The 15,931-nt window shown below is 39.5% G+C and overlaps 1 protein-coding gene across 15 annotated transcripts in view; it reads right to left on the bottom strand.

The window, feature by feature from the left end:
* LOC129718171 (rho GTPase-activating protein 190) overlaps nucleotides 1-15,931 on the bottom strand; it is an 84,091-nt gene that overhangs the window by 20,661 nt on the left and 47,499 nt on the right. For all 15 annotated transcript variants that reach the window (XM_055668659.1, XM_055668677.1, XM_055668685.1 and 12 more), the window contains 2 exons: nucleotides 1,321-1,756; nucleotides 106-1,250 (listed from right to left, as the gene is read on the bottom strand). In XM_055668659.1, coding sequence (XP_055524634.1) covers nucleotides 106-1,250; nucleotides 1,321-1,470 — 1,295 coding nt within the window. In that variant the 5' untranslated portion in view covers nucleotides 1,471-1,756. The remainder of the gene's footprint in view (nucleotides 1-105; nucleotides 1,251-1,320; nucleotides 1,757-15,931) is intronic.

Raw genomic sequence — 15,931 nt, 5'->3', positions numbered from 1 at the left:
AACCCGCGAAGAGAAAAACCTCCACTAGACTAGCCTACGACGGCACAAAACCAACCAACAACGGTTTGCACAACAGTGACAAAAACCCAGAGTTCATCTACTTACTCCAGCCGCTTCTGCTCCTGCTGCAGTGCGTTCATGTGGTTTTTGAACACCGTTTCCGCCTCGGCCGTCTCCAGGATATCGAACGGTATCCGGTTTTCGTCCTCCATGTCGCTCATATCGCTCAACTCCGCCCAGCTGCCACCCCGTTCGACCGCATCGAAGAAATACTGCTCGAACTCGACATGGTTACGGAAGTAGCCCCGAATAGACTGCCAATCGTTGAAGGTATCCAGCTCCAGGTTAATACTGTTCATGTCCGGTAGAAGCTCCTGCAAGACACACGCGAACGACTCCATGTAACTTTGGAGCTTCTTCGCCTGGTAGTCTTCACGTAACTTTTTAATATGCCGCCGGAATATCCGCTGACCCGCTTCCTGACCAAACAGTTCCAAAAAATCGTTCCACTCCCGGTGGCTGGCTAGTTTTTTCGACGAGCTAGTCCAAATCGACCGGTGATCGGTGATTTGGGTGCGTATCAGGCGGGTTACGAACTCGGAGCTGGCATTCAGCAGATCGGTTCGCTGTTTGGCTGCTTCGGTGTAGCTCATAATTTTCGAGCGCTGCTTTGCCTTATCGATAATCTGTGCCAGCACGATGAAACCCAAATCAACGTTGATGCTTTCGTGGGCCGACGATTCCACCATCACGATTTGACCTTTGTATTCCTTTCGACTGCAGAATTTTTCCACCTCGCGAATGTACAACTCGTTGGCGTCATCGTTTTTGGTCGTCACCAGCACGATTGGTTTTTTGTTCTTCAGGATGTTGTTCACGATCTGGTTGATGAACTCGATCTGCTTCTCGACGGTCCGATTGGGGACTACGCTGACGTCGAACACGCACACGAATCCATCCACTAGGAATCGACCCTCCGGGAGGACGACTTCTTCGTATTCGTGCTCAATGCCGAGCTGATTTTTGCAGATGTACTTTAGTTTTTCCTGCGAGCTAAGTCGGATGGCCGAACACCGTTTGCTGTACGGTTCCATTTTGCCCACCTTGAAGGGCTGGAATGTGGCATCGTCAACAAACTCGGTCTGCTCGACGACGCTAAAATTATACTCGACGCCCTCGTCGGACGTTTTACGCACCTCACCCCAGTAGAGAAAGTGATCGTTGTTTACAACCCGGCCGCTGAAGTCGGACTGCGTTGGAAAGAGAGAAAAAGGAGGTTAGGAATACTATAGAGAAACCGGATCCCGGACAGCAACTCACCTGACTCAGCACCGAAATGTGATCGATCGCATAATCATCGGTTTTCGGTCGGACAAACCGATTGCACAGGCAGGACTTGCCCACCCCCAGCTGGCCCTTGTCCTTCTCGACACCGGACAGTCCGACGACGGCAACATTGATCTGTTTCATTATCCACGCGGGACACGTCTAGATGGCAAAGTGTGGGGTGTGGGTGGCCACGCTACTCTGCAGGTGGTAGCAGCCAATTTATGCAAATGATGCTTGACTTGGAAAACTAGATTTCTCGGTCGGTCGGTTGGTTGGTATCAAGCTAGAGACCGGCCGGCTTCACGGTACTGTGATTTTCACCGGTCGACGTCGTCGTCTTTTTATTCTTCTTTCTGTGGTATTTCTCCGCGCGTGTATCTCACGTTTTCCTAGCAGCTCTGTGATGAGATAATCCTGCGTAATGATGCTAGAGAAGTAAAAAGAAAAAAAAAAGAAATTGCGTCATTAGTATTAAAAGCGCAATGAAATGAGAAGTTGCAATAATAAAAATAATACCAGCAATGGATAGTAAGAATCCGACTGACTGACCGACCGACCAACCGACAACCGCGGGGGTAGATCACGGAGACCGAGCAGAGAAAGGTCAATAAATAAAACTGAAAAATTGCACTGGAAGAAAATAAATGAAACACCGCCGGGAGCAAGAGCTTCGAACTGCGGGGTCAAGAAGACCAGCCACGGGAGGAGTGAACAACTTTGCTTGCTGCTGGCTGGACAGGGGGGAAAACGAAGGCAAGAGGCAAGATTAATTTTATTATTTGTGATTCGTTAAATCATCAACTTAATTCGGTTCGTGCATGGGTTACTAAATATTACGATTTTTTTTCGGGTTGGTGTCGTGCAATATTTTTGGTTTGATGAGTTTCGCCTCGACGGTAATCTGAGGGTGTTAGCGGTTTTAATGCGTGTATAAATTTGTATAACTTGATTCATTATATCGAATGGTTTGCTCGTGCTTCACTACGCCTTTGGCCATGTGCTGGCGGATGGCGATTTTAAGGGAAACCAAATTGAGTCTAGTTAGATCTATTTGTTTGAGCTTGTTTTTTTTTTTTATAATTATCACCAATTCTAACATTGCTGAAGAGTTAAATAAATTCCCTGATATCCCCTGATTCTTCCTGATGCACCAAACTTTTTCCCTGACTATTCAAATTTATTTTAAACTGATTTAAGTTACGACTATCATAGTTTTTTTCACCTAAATCACAAAACTAAAACGGATCAGACTTAAACTGGTACCTGCCAAATTTCGCACCAGTAATTAAAACAGTTTAGCTTCGTTTTTACTAACTTGAAACTTTAACAAAAATATATTTTTGTTGAGAAACACGTCCACTTTGATAAAATTGAAAATAAAATTGCATTGGTTGACAAAAGAGAAAAAAAGTTGTTCCAAAGTTCAAGAAAGTACCCTAGAAATTATTGCTTTTTAACCATTCCTATTCATTTGGGTGCTCCTGGTGAACGCAGAAGTGCGTCAAAAGGCCGCAGGGTAATTACTCGCTGTGTTCGTGGTTTTTACGTTTACTTACGGGAAAACTTTATGGAAGTGTTTGAAGACTTGAAGTATTTTTTAAGGGGCAGTTAACTATTTTGAGACACACCTGTTTTGACAAGAAATTCCATCAGATTTGGAATTCTGGTTGGATCAGTTGAATAATTATTTTAAAATCTTGACTGTAAAAAATAGAAAATAAGAAATTAACAATTTCGCAATCAAACCTTTATTCTAAACCCTGTCGAATGCTTTTTCTGAGTATAGAAGAGCAGCTCCACATGAATAACCTTCGAATTTCTTAGCTCGTATCATCATAAATTGATTGGTCGACAACTTGAAACCTCAGCTGGATCCTTATCCGGCTTTAAAATTGGAGTATTTTTGGGATTTTTCCATAATTTGGCTAAATATTCATATTGAAACAATTTCTGAGAGTTTCTCAAGAAGAACTTTAAATAAAATGTCACGAGTTCGCTTATTTTTCGCTTTCCCTACTGCACATACTGTCTGCGTAATGAACTTATGTCTTCTGTCAATTGGTTGCAAGAAAGTAATCACCATTTTTGATTACTGGAATATGACAATGGCGATAGTGAAGCTTGCTCAGGCGATGTTAGAAGGTGTGTCATTAGTTCTGAAAGAATTGTAAACGTGATGATGATGAAGTGCAAGAAACTGGAAAAAGATCTCGTCTAACCACTGGTTTTTACGAAAAAAATGTAGTAATTAGTATAAAATGCGCGCACTACTGAATGACTTGTTAGTACTTATTTGGATACTTTTCGAAAAATTTAAAGTAACTTTTTCTTGATATTTTGGTTACTACGATCAGTTCCTTGCAATTCATTCTCAGAAAGTTTTACTGTACCTACAACAAAAAGTTCCCGTGCATTCCCCGCGGGAATTCAACTGAAATTTGAACTGTGATTGCAGTTTAACAAATATACCTACTTCAAATTTTTGGAACTCAGATCAGATCTTTAGGTTGTGCAAATTGTGCATGTGCTTGCTGAGTAAGAAGAGTTTGAAGGTCATTTATCGAGGAAAAACGCTATCACTCCGCAGGAATAGGGTTAAATAAAGCCTATGCTAAAATGGATACGTTCTTCTTGAAATTTACTTTTCAGGAAAATTCTTCTACCAAGAGCAAATACTTAGTTTGCCAGTACGAGTACATAGTTTCAGTCAATTGAACAAAGATCGATTATTTTTTGCATATTTTGAACTCATTTGGCATTGATTGGTACTTTCGTTTTCGCGCCGGAAAAAGCAAATTAAGTAACCTTATTATTATTGAGTGTTGTTGTAGGGTTGCTGGTGAGCGTCCACATCGAATGCTCTGAAATAAATTCAATTCAGAACTAACTTTGTAAAAAAATCCCAAGCCTCTGAAATTTTCCCTGATGACGTTTCAAATTCCCTGATATCCCTGATTTCCCTGATCGAAAAATTAAATCCCTGATATTCCCTGATTCTCCTGGTTTTTCCCGGTAGACGCCACCCTGATTGAAAATGAATCTTTGCAATATTTTCTGGCTTTGAGAAACGTTTTTCAATATTCTGAGTTCAATTATTATTTTTTTGCTCTTTCCTGGCTTTTAGGAACGATTTTTCTCTATTCTGAGCTGAAATTGGAATCATTTTTTTACATATTATATACATATTTTATATACATATACATATCATATACATATTTGCAATTTAGAAGTGTATATTCACGATTTTTAGCTCAATTTGAAATCATTTTCTTGTTTGCCATTTTCTGGGTTTTGGAAGCGTTCATTTTTCTTTCTGAGCTCAAATTAGAATTATTGTATTTATGGCAGATATTCATTTACTTTTTGCATTTTTCTAACTTTCAGAAGTGTTTGCATCGCAATTCTGAAATAACTCTAGGAGCTTTTAAAAATGTTTTACGCCATTCTAAGATAATTTTAATTTTTTTCAGACCTTTTGTTTTGGGTTCTTTTCTGGACTTCAGAAGCGTTTTTCACCCGAAATATTCCAAAATCGAGCTCAGATCAATATCAACATAAAGTTTTTAGTTGAGCTCAATTTAGAATAATTTTCTTATTTGCTCTTTTCTGGTGTGTGAAAACGTTTTTGGTTTTCTAAGCTCAATTTGCTATCATTTAATCTTTGGCCGTGTATGGCCTTAATAGGAATTATTTCCTTTTTGCCCCTCAGAAGCGTTTGGCGGCATTCTATGCTTAATTTGGGATCATGTGTTGCTTAACCCTTTCCGGTTTTCCAGATTTTTTTTTTTGCAATTTTGCGCTCAATTTGCGGTAGATTTTTTTCTGGCTTCTCATGACTTTCAGAAGCGCTTTCCGCCTTTCTGCACGCAATTTGGGATAACTTTTGACGTAGAACTCTCTCAGGAAGTTCGGTTACATAACAGGAAATAGTGAAAAAAAAAGTCCAATTCCAAATGCTAAAAAATTAATTACTTTTCGATGGATTTTCTTCGTTCTTGCAGCAATCGATTGGAAAATCTTCTAAGAATCCTCCTGTACTATTTAAAATTGTCAAGCCTTGTCAAAACGAAAAATTCGACCCCTGATTGGTCGACAAAATTATAGACCTAGTAATTCGACATGTACTATTTGGCCTATGTAAGAGCCTGTTTCAGCCGAAACTGCTCATATATGCTCTAGACAGAGACTACAACAGTCCTTATTTAGCAGCAGCAACAGCAGTGCAGCGGATAGTAATGGCAGCGGATAGCAGTGGCAGCGGATAGCGGCCGCAGCGGATAGCCAGTTGATGCAGCGGCACTGCCTTTAGTAAAATGCTTCGTGCGGTAGCGGGCAGCGTCAGTAATAAGCTGCCTCATTTTGATGACACATCAACGTTCTGGAAAGCTGGCATTTAAAATACGTGAACCGTGAAATTTTTTATTGTTAAAAAACAGCTTTTCACTGTGTTATCTAGCACAAGGAATATCTTATTCGCACTGTCAGTGATAAAAAAATATGGGATCTGCGTCTTATCCGATATTATATTAAATAGCAAGTTGTCCTTTTCAGAAAAAATTAAATGCCCAATTGAAAAGCTGATATTTTCTCTTAGGGAACATCCATAAATGACGTAGCTTTTTTTTAGGTTTTTTTGACCCCCTCCTCCCCCATCGTAGCATTTCGTCACAAAGTCAGGACCCCCCTCTAGATATTTACGTAGCTTTATAACAACCCCCTCCCCCCACCAGATATTTTTTTGCAAATTTTATTATCCAAAACATACCTTGAGTCATAAATGAACAGGAAAAGACAAGGAAGTAATATAAATGTCCCTAAAGAGACAAAACACTGATAAAAAAGAACAATTAGAAAAAATCCAATTTTTTTCTTAGTTTCATGTTTGCTACGTAGCTTGGCTTGAACCCCCACCCTCCCCCTCGTCGCATTTCGTCACAAAACTGCAAACCCCTCCCTCTCCCCTCAAATGCTACGTCATTGATGAATGTTCTCTTGAATAATTTGCACTTAAATGATCGAACAGTTAGGAGATTGACTTCATCTTTATGCCTCAGAACGTACTGAATTATCTTCTCCTCCAGTAACATGTAACCCCCGAGCAGCTTTTCTTATCTGCATGAAAATTAAGTTATCACATAACCTTACTTTACTTCTACTTTTATGGCGACAGATCGTCTACGATCCACTGCCGAATTCAGGATACGTCTCCACATCACTCGGTCTTGGACTAGTCTCCTCGTCTCTAACATCTGCCGACTGGGAGTCCTCCTCCACAGCACACATCCAACGAGTACGGGGTCTACCACGGAGTCGCCGACCTCTGTTGGGCTCTCTGCTAAATATTATCTTCGCCGCTTGTCATGTTTTAGCAGCTTGATGATATCCGCATGTTGGTATGTTTGGTACACCTCGTGTTTCATGCGCCTGCGCCACACACCATTCTCCAATTTTCCGCCAAGTATGGAACGCAGGATCCTACGCTCGAAGACTCCAAGTGCTTGCCGGTCGGTCTCCTTCATCGACCAACACTCGTAGCCAAGGATGGAAAAACTCGTATCATTTCTGAGCGTGCTATTCATAAGCTTTCAATCCTAGCAAACCATCGCTATTAAAAGTTACACATTCTCAAGCTTGCAAGAGACAACTTAGAGCAAAGAAATATATGGTAGCTTTCTTTGACGATTTTGTTTCAGTATTGCCTGCTTTAGGCGGAGCGAGCAACATATAGCGAGTGTTTCACGAAAGAATCGTACACGATTGCACTCAAGCGATCGCAATGATTCTTTCAAATGTTGGTTGCTTGTAGGCGGAATTCGGCTACTCCACATCGTGCTTTCACCGTGATATACCACGATAATTCTTGGTGGTTTCAAGTATCACATGCTAATGCACCATGCTACAATTTCTGTTAGCATTAATGATACCTGCTTGCTCCGGTAGGCAAACAATTGAACGCAATCTAACGTTTATTTGGATTCATAATTTTGTATCACTGGCGATAATATCTCAAAGATTCTCGCGATAATGTTGAATGCAAGTGAACTTGGATACAATAAATACTATCGTGTTTGAATCATTCAGTCTCCTTCTATGATATTCGGAACTCTTAGAAGCGAAAAACAATCAGCAGCGTTTCTATGGAAAACTTGTACGCGAGTGGAAATGGTTGAACGATAACTGATGAATCAAAGAACACATTTGCATGAAATATTGCTAGCGAGTGAACTTTTCCATGCTTGCTCGTGGCCGAAGAGTACCACCGTGAGGATCAGCGTCCTGTAGAGCGGACATGCATGCTGCGGGACCTCAAATGGCTACGTAAACCGTAGAAGGTCCTGTTTACGGCTGCTATCCGTCTCTTCACTTCGCGACTAACATCTTTGTCACACGTCACGAGAGTACCAAAGTACACAAATTCGTTGACTACTTTATAAATGCCTCCATCTATCATAATCTCAGTACCAAGACTCGACAAACTTCCACGCTCTCTACTAGCCACCATGTACTTTGTTTTGGCAGAGTTGATGATAAGCTCAATTCTCGCTGCTATTCTTTAAAAGGCACGAATGCCTCTTCCACTACTCTGCGATTAATAGGGACGATATCAATATCATCCGGAAAGCCAAGGAGCGTATGAGACTTCAAAATAATGGTACCGCTCCGTTGCACGCTGGATCTCCGAACAGGCAATATTAAACAAACAGATTCGAGAACCCGTCACCTTGCTTCCGACCGTCCAACGTCACGAACGGGTCCGCGATTACGCCCGCTATCCTGACGCATGTTGAAAAACCGTCAAGGGTGGCACGAATCAGCTTAATCAGTTTAGTTGGGAAACCGTGTTCAAGCATAATCTGCCATAACTCGTTGAGCTTAACTGAATCGTATGCCGCCTTGAAGTCTATAGACAGATGGTGAGTCTGCAAGTTTACTGCTCGGAGCTTGTCAAGGATTCGACGCAAGGTGAATATTTGGTCCGTTGTAGATCGCCCTTCCCGGAAACCACACTGGTAATCTCCAACAAAGGCTTCATGCAACGGCCTCAGTCTATGAAACAGGATGCGAATCTTCACATAATCAAACCCTAAGAATAGGCGTCGGTGATTAGCACAACAACAGTGGCGGAGCTAGACCGACGGAAAATAAGTGAGAATAAAAAAAAACTAAAAATTGTCAAACTTTAATACGACTAGTAACTTCACCATTGTGAATCTCGATTGATCTGGTTGGCCGTTATATGATTACTTTCCCAAGCACGGTCGACAGAATTATAGAGATAGTGACAGGCAGTGATGCCACATTTTCATCTGTACTGGGAGCTACAAAAATATTTTTCATCTGTATTATTTCCGGGAAAAATCTGTACCAAAATCTGTACCACAGGTCCAAAGTTTTTATTTTCTATATTTTTGAAAAAACAGCTTCAACGTAAATTGTTTGGAGAAAACTGTGACTGCGTTGACTCAGTTAATATTGATTTTAAACTACCAGCTCGATTGTCAATAAAACTTTTGCACACTTGAGAATGGAGCTCGGTTATGCATATTACCGAGCCATTGCGGTTCAATCTCCTGAAAATTCAGCCAAAAAACAATGAAAACCATAATTCAGCAACACTACCCATATTTCGGATGATTTGTACCAACATTTCAGTTTGGTTGAATCGAGATTTATATTGTTTGTATTGTTGCAGAGTCGGTCAGAAAGTGTTTACTAATCTTTTCTAACCATTTAAAAAATCTGTACTTTTTCTCGAAATCTGTAACCTGTACGGTACAGAATCTGTACCGAAAAACGAGAAAATCTGTACATTTCCAGATAAATACAGTTGGTAACAGTGGTGACAGGGTCAGCTGATGCAGCGGCACTTTCTCTAATAAATATCTGCCTTTGTGCGGTAGCGGGTAGTATACAGATAGATACATCAACCGGCACTTTCTTCAATAAAAAGTGACAGCACACTGCATATACTCTGACTGTTGAACCTTGTTTGCGCTGTATAGTGTTTGTTTCAATCATGTTCAATGATGTCGTATTTATATGTGTAAATTAAAATTCGGTAGCAACTCCTCTTTTGCACAAAATTTTAAAAATATTTAATGTAACAAACAACTATTTCAAGCAGTAAATATGGAGCTGACGATTGAACCATGTAATAACTGGGGAAATAGTTATTCAGGAATTTACGAAAAATATAGTCCAGCAGGAGGGACTCGAACCCACAACTTCTAATCTCCGGTCAGATGCGTTTACGATTACACCACCGCAAGACGTATAAGTCGGCCTTTCTAAATAGCTATTTTGTATCGCTTGTACTTTATCGCACGTCATCATTTACTCAGTAGAGTATTGTTTGGTGGCTGGCTTTTGTTTCGTAACTCTCACGTCACAGTGGGGTTTACTGCATCAGTAAGAGATCGAAAAGCGCCAGTCTGTTGCCGTTTCTACCAACGGCAACATCTTGACGTTTTGGTCCGTCATGAAATATTTATTTTTATTGACTATAATGCAAGTCAAGAGATTAATTTTTATGTTATGTAAAAACCCATAACTTACGCATTATTCCACCAAATTAGACACATTTATCATATTTGGATCTCGTGGGTGATTGACTGTGTAGGACATAAGTACCTTTAGATTTGTTTTCACCATTCTGTGCTCAATTTGGGATCATTTTCTTCTATGGCTTGCTTTTGGAAGCACTTTTTGCCATTCTAAGCTCAAATTTCTTGGGAAATTCAATTTGACGCAGGACTACGTCTTTTCTTAATATGGTGGCATGCTGTGAGAAGTGTAATGATCGAAGGGATAAGGTCACCCCGAAATTGTTGTATAATAAAAATTAGTGTACCATTGCGATGGTAAATTAATGAAAAGATGAGTTGAAAATCACTATTTTCAGTTTTGCTTCGCAGCTTCAAACCAATTAGACCGCACCTCATTTTTTTGGTAAGATTCGGACCACTGCGACCATTATTTTGATCTTTTGTGAAAACAAATTTAACTCAAAATGCCGGAAAATGGAGAAAACCGCTTCTGAAGACCATAAGAAAGCGACTTGAGTGCAGAATAGTGAGGAAAAACGAAAATCAAAGTATCAAACACTTCCCTACAGGCTATACGATACAAAAAACTTATCTTAGAATGCTAAAAAAACCCTTCTAATTACCATTAGAAAAGCAGAATAGAAAATGATTCCTTTTTTGTGTTTTAAACGGTACTTCTAGGATGTTTTTTTTTTTCTAATAAATGAAACCGTGTATCTCCAAATTAGAACACTTTCGGGGTACACCAACTTTCAAAAGTCTATGACATAAAAAAACTGTTTAAGGTTTAAGGTAAGGTATTCCTATTTTGCGGGTTCGTTCTAATATATATGAGGTCATCAGTTAGTCTTATTTTCCTTCGAAAATCACAAATTTTAGCTCATGGATTATTTCTTATATTTAGCGCCACCTATTTTCTACCCTGCCAATCGCCTCAAATGCACACCGCGAAACGCTTTCCCAACCGATTACTTCTAATGGAACCCGTCCGAGCAGCAGCATAGTATTAATTCTGCACCGATCGAAGAGCTCAAATAACTAATTGCTTCGGTAATCTGTATAAAGTTAACTCTAAGTCCTACTTGTGCCGGCTTAGATATCGGCTCGCGATTCCTCTGTCGAAGGAGTGGACTTTAGAGAGCGCAGCTAGCGACGTGACTCCCACTCACTCGACTGGATGGCCAGCTCCGGGAAGGCGCGTTATTTCCGTCCGTTCGGTTCATCCTGTTAAGACTATCACATCGTCGTCAGGACACGATTGGAATAGACTGGCGGTGGCACCAGCTGCTGGCACTCACTGAAGTTATTTTTATGGCAATTCAAAGCCACTGTCATCGCATTGGCGTCGTTGTCGTCAATATCGTGGTGGAATGGAAATGGCAGAAACGCAAAATCCAACCTGTGCTACTGCTGCTATTACTCTACACTGGATCCGATAGATAATGAAAATATTAGTATTCAATGGATGCTCCTTTGTTTCGGAGCCAATTTCTGCGGGGAGGATAGTGAACTGACGACGATCGAAGAATCGTGCCCAAAGCATATGCACTGGCTGGCAGGGCACACTGCTTGGCTGCTGAAGGGCTGAATAATGAGTGACAAATTCATTGATTTTATTCATGTTTGCTCGGGTGGAGCTGCTTGGGAGAATGTTAAAAAGATTTTAAGTGGACTTTAGCCAGGTGCGAACACTCTGTGCTTTGGAGGGATTTCACGTAAACCTGGTCTGGGTTTAAAGCTTGCGATAATCTGTCTGTGTACAGCAATGGGTTGAAAATGCTGTTTTTGACCACTGTTCTGCTAACTTTTTTCTAAAGCAAAGCGACTCAGATGTCTCCAAAATCTCAAAAATTCACTAAAATCTGAGAATGAGAATAAGCCGCCAACAGCTGGCTTGGAATCGCTCCCCGCTCTTCGCAAGCTGCTGGCGTTTCAAAAAATTATTATAGTTTCCAGTAAGTTCTCCTAAGTAGCTTCGCCATCAAAAACAAACGATTCTATCAAAAGCCAACTTGACCTTATTCAACCGGTGTTACTCCAGCTCGTGATACGTTGGTTGTTGCCTGGAACGAAGGTGGACCTGACCTTTTTTGATCCCATTTAGCTATTTTTAACTCCCCTCAAAAGACTAATTTTCACTCCCACTTCGTAAGTCCCACTGCCATCGGGCTTCATTGGAAAAGATCGGTCCCTTTTCAACGATTTTCTCTAAACGTACGAGCGTTTCAGCGCGTTGTGCAACACAACGATAGCGGGTGGAACCTTCGTGTTAAGGGGTATTAGCCAAAATAGGGTGACACGAGTTGCAGATTTCAGTTTCACTAAATCTTGATCAAATTTCGTCCCACAACAAGTTAACGTCTTTGTGTGTGCATGTGTATGTTGGGATAATCGAACCTTTCCGGCAAACACATCGGTTTACCACCCTAATAATCATTAGGCCACAAAGCACACCCGACAGAGTGCGGTGACGACCGAGGCATTCAAGGATTCAACTATTTTATCCTTTCTGCCGCTCGCATCGCCTCCCTAGAACAAACTTTTTCTCACCCTTTCCCCCCTTTCATTCAGGGTCATTGTGGCCAACCGCGCTCACACTGCGGTCTCAGCCAAACCAAGCCAGAAAGGAAAAGTGAGAATGCGACTGAAAAAAAAAGAAAAATCTAGTCCAACCGGCATACACACACAGAAAGGGCATATCAGTTTCACATCGCGTCAACTTTTCCTCAACCTGACTCGGCTCGGTCGCCATATAGAGAGAGAGAGACAGAGTGAGACCTGTCGAAGATTAAAACTGATGCTTTTGATAAGTCATGCGAAACAAGGTGGTGGGGCGGCTGGCGTTTGTCGTCGTCACGGCCTCTGCGCGGCTAAAAGCATCATCAGCATCTCGCGGCAAAAAAAAAGTGAAAAATGAGAGCACTGCATAATTTGCAGTACTTAAGGAATTATTCTTGCGTAAGGCGATAAAAGAAACAGAGAAGCCTTCTCGCGTACAGTTTCGGAAGTAATACGCGCTGTGTTTGGCTGGGGCTCTCAGAAGCAGCACTGGATGGATGGATGGATGGTGGAAAGTCGTTGCTTTGTGCTGTGTGCGCGCAAAATTTTCCCTCTGTATTTTTTTCTTTTTTTATTATTATTATTTTGGCAGCCTCCACTGAGCCGTTAGCGTAGTTTAACTTTAGTTCATTTTTTCCAAACTGCTGATTTTCGTCATTGAAGTCGCTGAGGATGAGGTGCACCATCAACTTCCTTTCGGCTGGGAAGTTATTTACAAAGGAATTTTGTTGTGTGAATTTGTGAATTCTTTACTGGAAAATAATGGAAGTGAAAATTGAGTTGTGTTTTTTTTTTCAGTTGCAAAGACAGGTTTCAGTTTCAACCTCCATCCAGCTAATATACCCTAACTCTTAAACGTGCCTTATGGCACCTTCAATGTATGCATAAAGAGAATTAGAATATATATGGTTGAAACTACCTTATACAGGGGGTAGACAAAATGATTGAGACAGCCAAATTTTGTCAATTTTTAAATCGCCAGAACTTCACGAAAAATGAATCAATTGTGATGAAACCGGTTTTATTTTACTTGAAAACTGTTCTAGTTTCCAAAAATTACTAGGGAATTTGACGGGACCAACGGACACCGAAAATAATCCAGATTTTAGGAGTGTGTGTCAAAATGTGGATTCTTGCAACACTTATAACTTTTTCTGACATCTTGTTTCTTTTAGGTTTATATGTTTACAATAAACTAGAATTTATTCTGAGTTCATTGGTACCCAAAGGTAGAAAATCCGTCCTAAAACCATCGAGATATGAATTAATTAAGTATGTTTCTCGCAGTTTTTTCTGCTGTAGGGTACATAGTACACGAAAAAGTTTTTGTTAGAAAAATTTTTTTTCTTTAAGAGTTTGTACTGTGGTTTGTTCTGAAGAGTTTTGGGCAACTAAATTGTCTATTTAAAACCTTTCATTTAAAAAAAATCTCAAAAAACCTATATTTTTGAAATTCCCTTTAAAAAAATATATTTTTTCAGTGTAGGATCTGAAATTTAATTTTTTAATACTTTTAAATAAAAGTTCAGATAATTTTCTAGAAGTTATCCATTGACAATCATTCTCTATCTCTCGTCGTTATTTAAATATATTGATTTATAAGAAAGAGGTTTGAATAGGGTAGATGAGCCAGTAATAGTGGGTGTACCAGTAATGGTTGTATACCAGCATTAAGCATTATTAAGGCATTTTCCGGGATAATAATATATTATCAGATAATTTTGATTGATTTTGTGGAAATATGTCTACGATTTGGTAAACTTTATTGGTTTGAAATCCTATTTAAACACTTTGTATTTATTAATTCATTCAAGAGTGAAAAAAAACAGCAAGTTTCTTACGAAATTTGTAACGCAACAGTGAAGTTTCGTAGCTTGAAATATCAATGTAAAACAAACACGGTGCGCGAACTACTTTCGTGTGTAAATCTGATTCTGGTTCACACAATACAGTCCAGTTACCGTTATTCTTACATTTTGATATTATAGGTAAGTTTTTATTTCACCTTACACTAGTGGTAGCTACCGCCGAAACACAAGGATATATAATAGAGAAAAGAGATGAGAGAACAGCTGAAAGTTGATGAGATGCAGATGGACAAACTTGAGCTTCTTCAAGCTTCAAAGCTTTCCAAGCGCAAATGTGATACAGAACGATGATTATTAACTGCTGATTTTCTCTGATTTGGACTATTTAAACAATTGTTACATGACCTGTTTGTTTTTCTTTTATATTTTCATTATAACATTCGAATTTTTTGATTCATACAAGCGCTCGCAAAGTGTCCCTTGAATTGAAGAACAAAGTTGAGCAGACACAAAGATCAAAAGTAGAGTGGGGTAAAACTACCGAAAAAGATCCTTCTAGCATTGCGAAGCATCATCTGGAGCAAAAGAAGTAGTTTGTTTTTTATCTCACAACTTTTTCACCATTAAATTCTAAACGAATAAATATCACAGCTCATGCTAGACGATTGCCCACGGTGGAAGAAGAGGTTTGGAATGCTACCTTAGAGCATAAAAACAACTAAATTGTAATTCATTTGCTGCAGCCTATGAACAAATCAACTACCACCATTACTGGCACAGTTTCCACTATTATAGAAACATTGCCTCCATAACTGGAACATAAGATTGGTGTACAATTATTCATTTTTCATACTTAATTTGTTAAAAACATATACAAACTGTAATTATACATGACAGTTTATAACATTTTCTAAAACACCAAAGAAAAATGGGTTTGATATATGCGATATGAATATTGATATTCTCGTTTTTAAAAAACACTGGTGCTTAGACCCTCAATTACTGGATCATCTACCCTACTTCAAATCTTCGCAAATGTTAGTTCAGATAAATTTTCAAAAAAATACCCATTCTAAATTACTTCATATTTAGATGGATCTTCGACAGATTTTTAACCTTTGGGTACCAATTAACTCAGAATAAATTCTAGTTTATTGTAAACATATAAACCTAAAAGAAACAAGATGTCAGAAAAAGTTATAAGTGTTGCAAGAATCCACATTTTGACACACACTATTAAAATCCGGATTATTCCCGGTGTCCGTTGGTCCCGTCAAATTCCCTAGTAATTTTTGGAAACTAGAATAGTTTTCAAGTAAAATGAAAACGATTTCATCAGACTTGATTCATTTTTCGTGAAATTCTGGCGATTTAAAAATTGACAAAATTTTGCCTGTCTCAATCATTTTGTCTGTACATGGCATTTATACTGACCTAAAGTATTTTTTTATAATTAATCTGGTTGCTGATTCCGAGCCTCCTAGCTTTTTTGGCTGTATTAAGTGCTATGAAACTTTAATAAAACCAAGATTAGTTTTAGGGTGCCCGTCATCGTATGGAAAAAAAGTGACCAGAAAATTTCAAACAGAAACCCTATACAAAATGTTCACCTGCTCGAAAAAACACCCTGTGCAAAATTTCAGCTAAATCGGACTTAAAATGGGGTGGCGCAAAGCGATTGAAGTTTTG

This window comes from Wyeomyia smithii, chromosome 1 (assembly GCF_029784165.1).
Source record: "Wyeomyia smithii strain HCP4-BCI-WySm-NY-G18 chromosome 1, ASM2978416v1, whole genome shotgun sequence".
Lineage (NCBI taxonomy): Eukaryota > Metazoa > Arthropoda > Insecta > Diptera > Culicidae > Wyeomyia > Wyeomyia smithii.
Note: the sequence above shows the minus strand (reverse complement) of the source record. Positions and strands in the feature narration are given on the sequence as shown.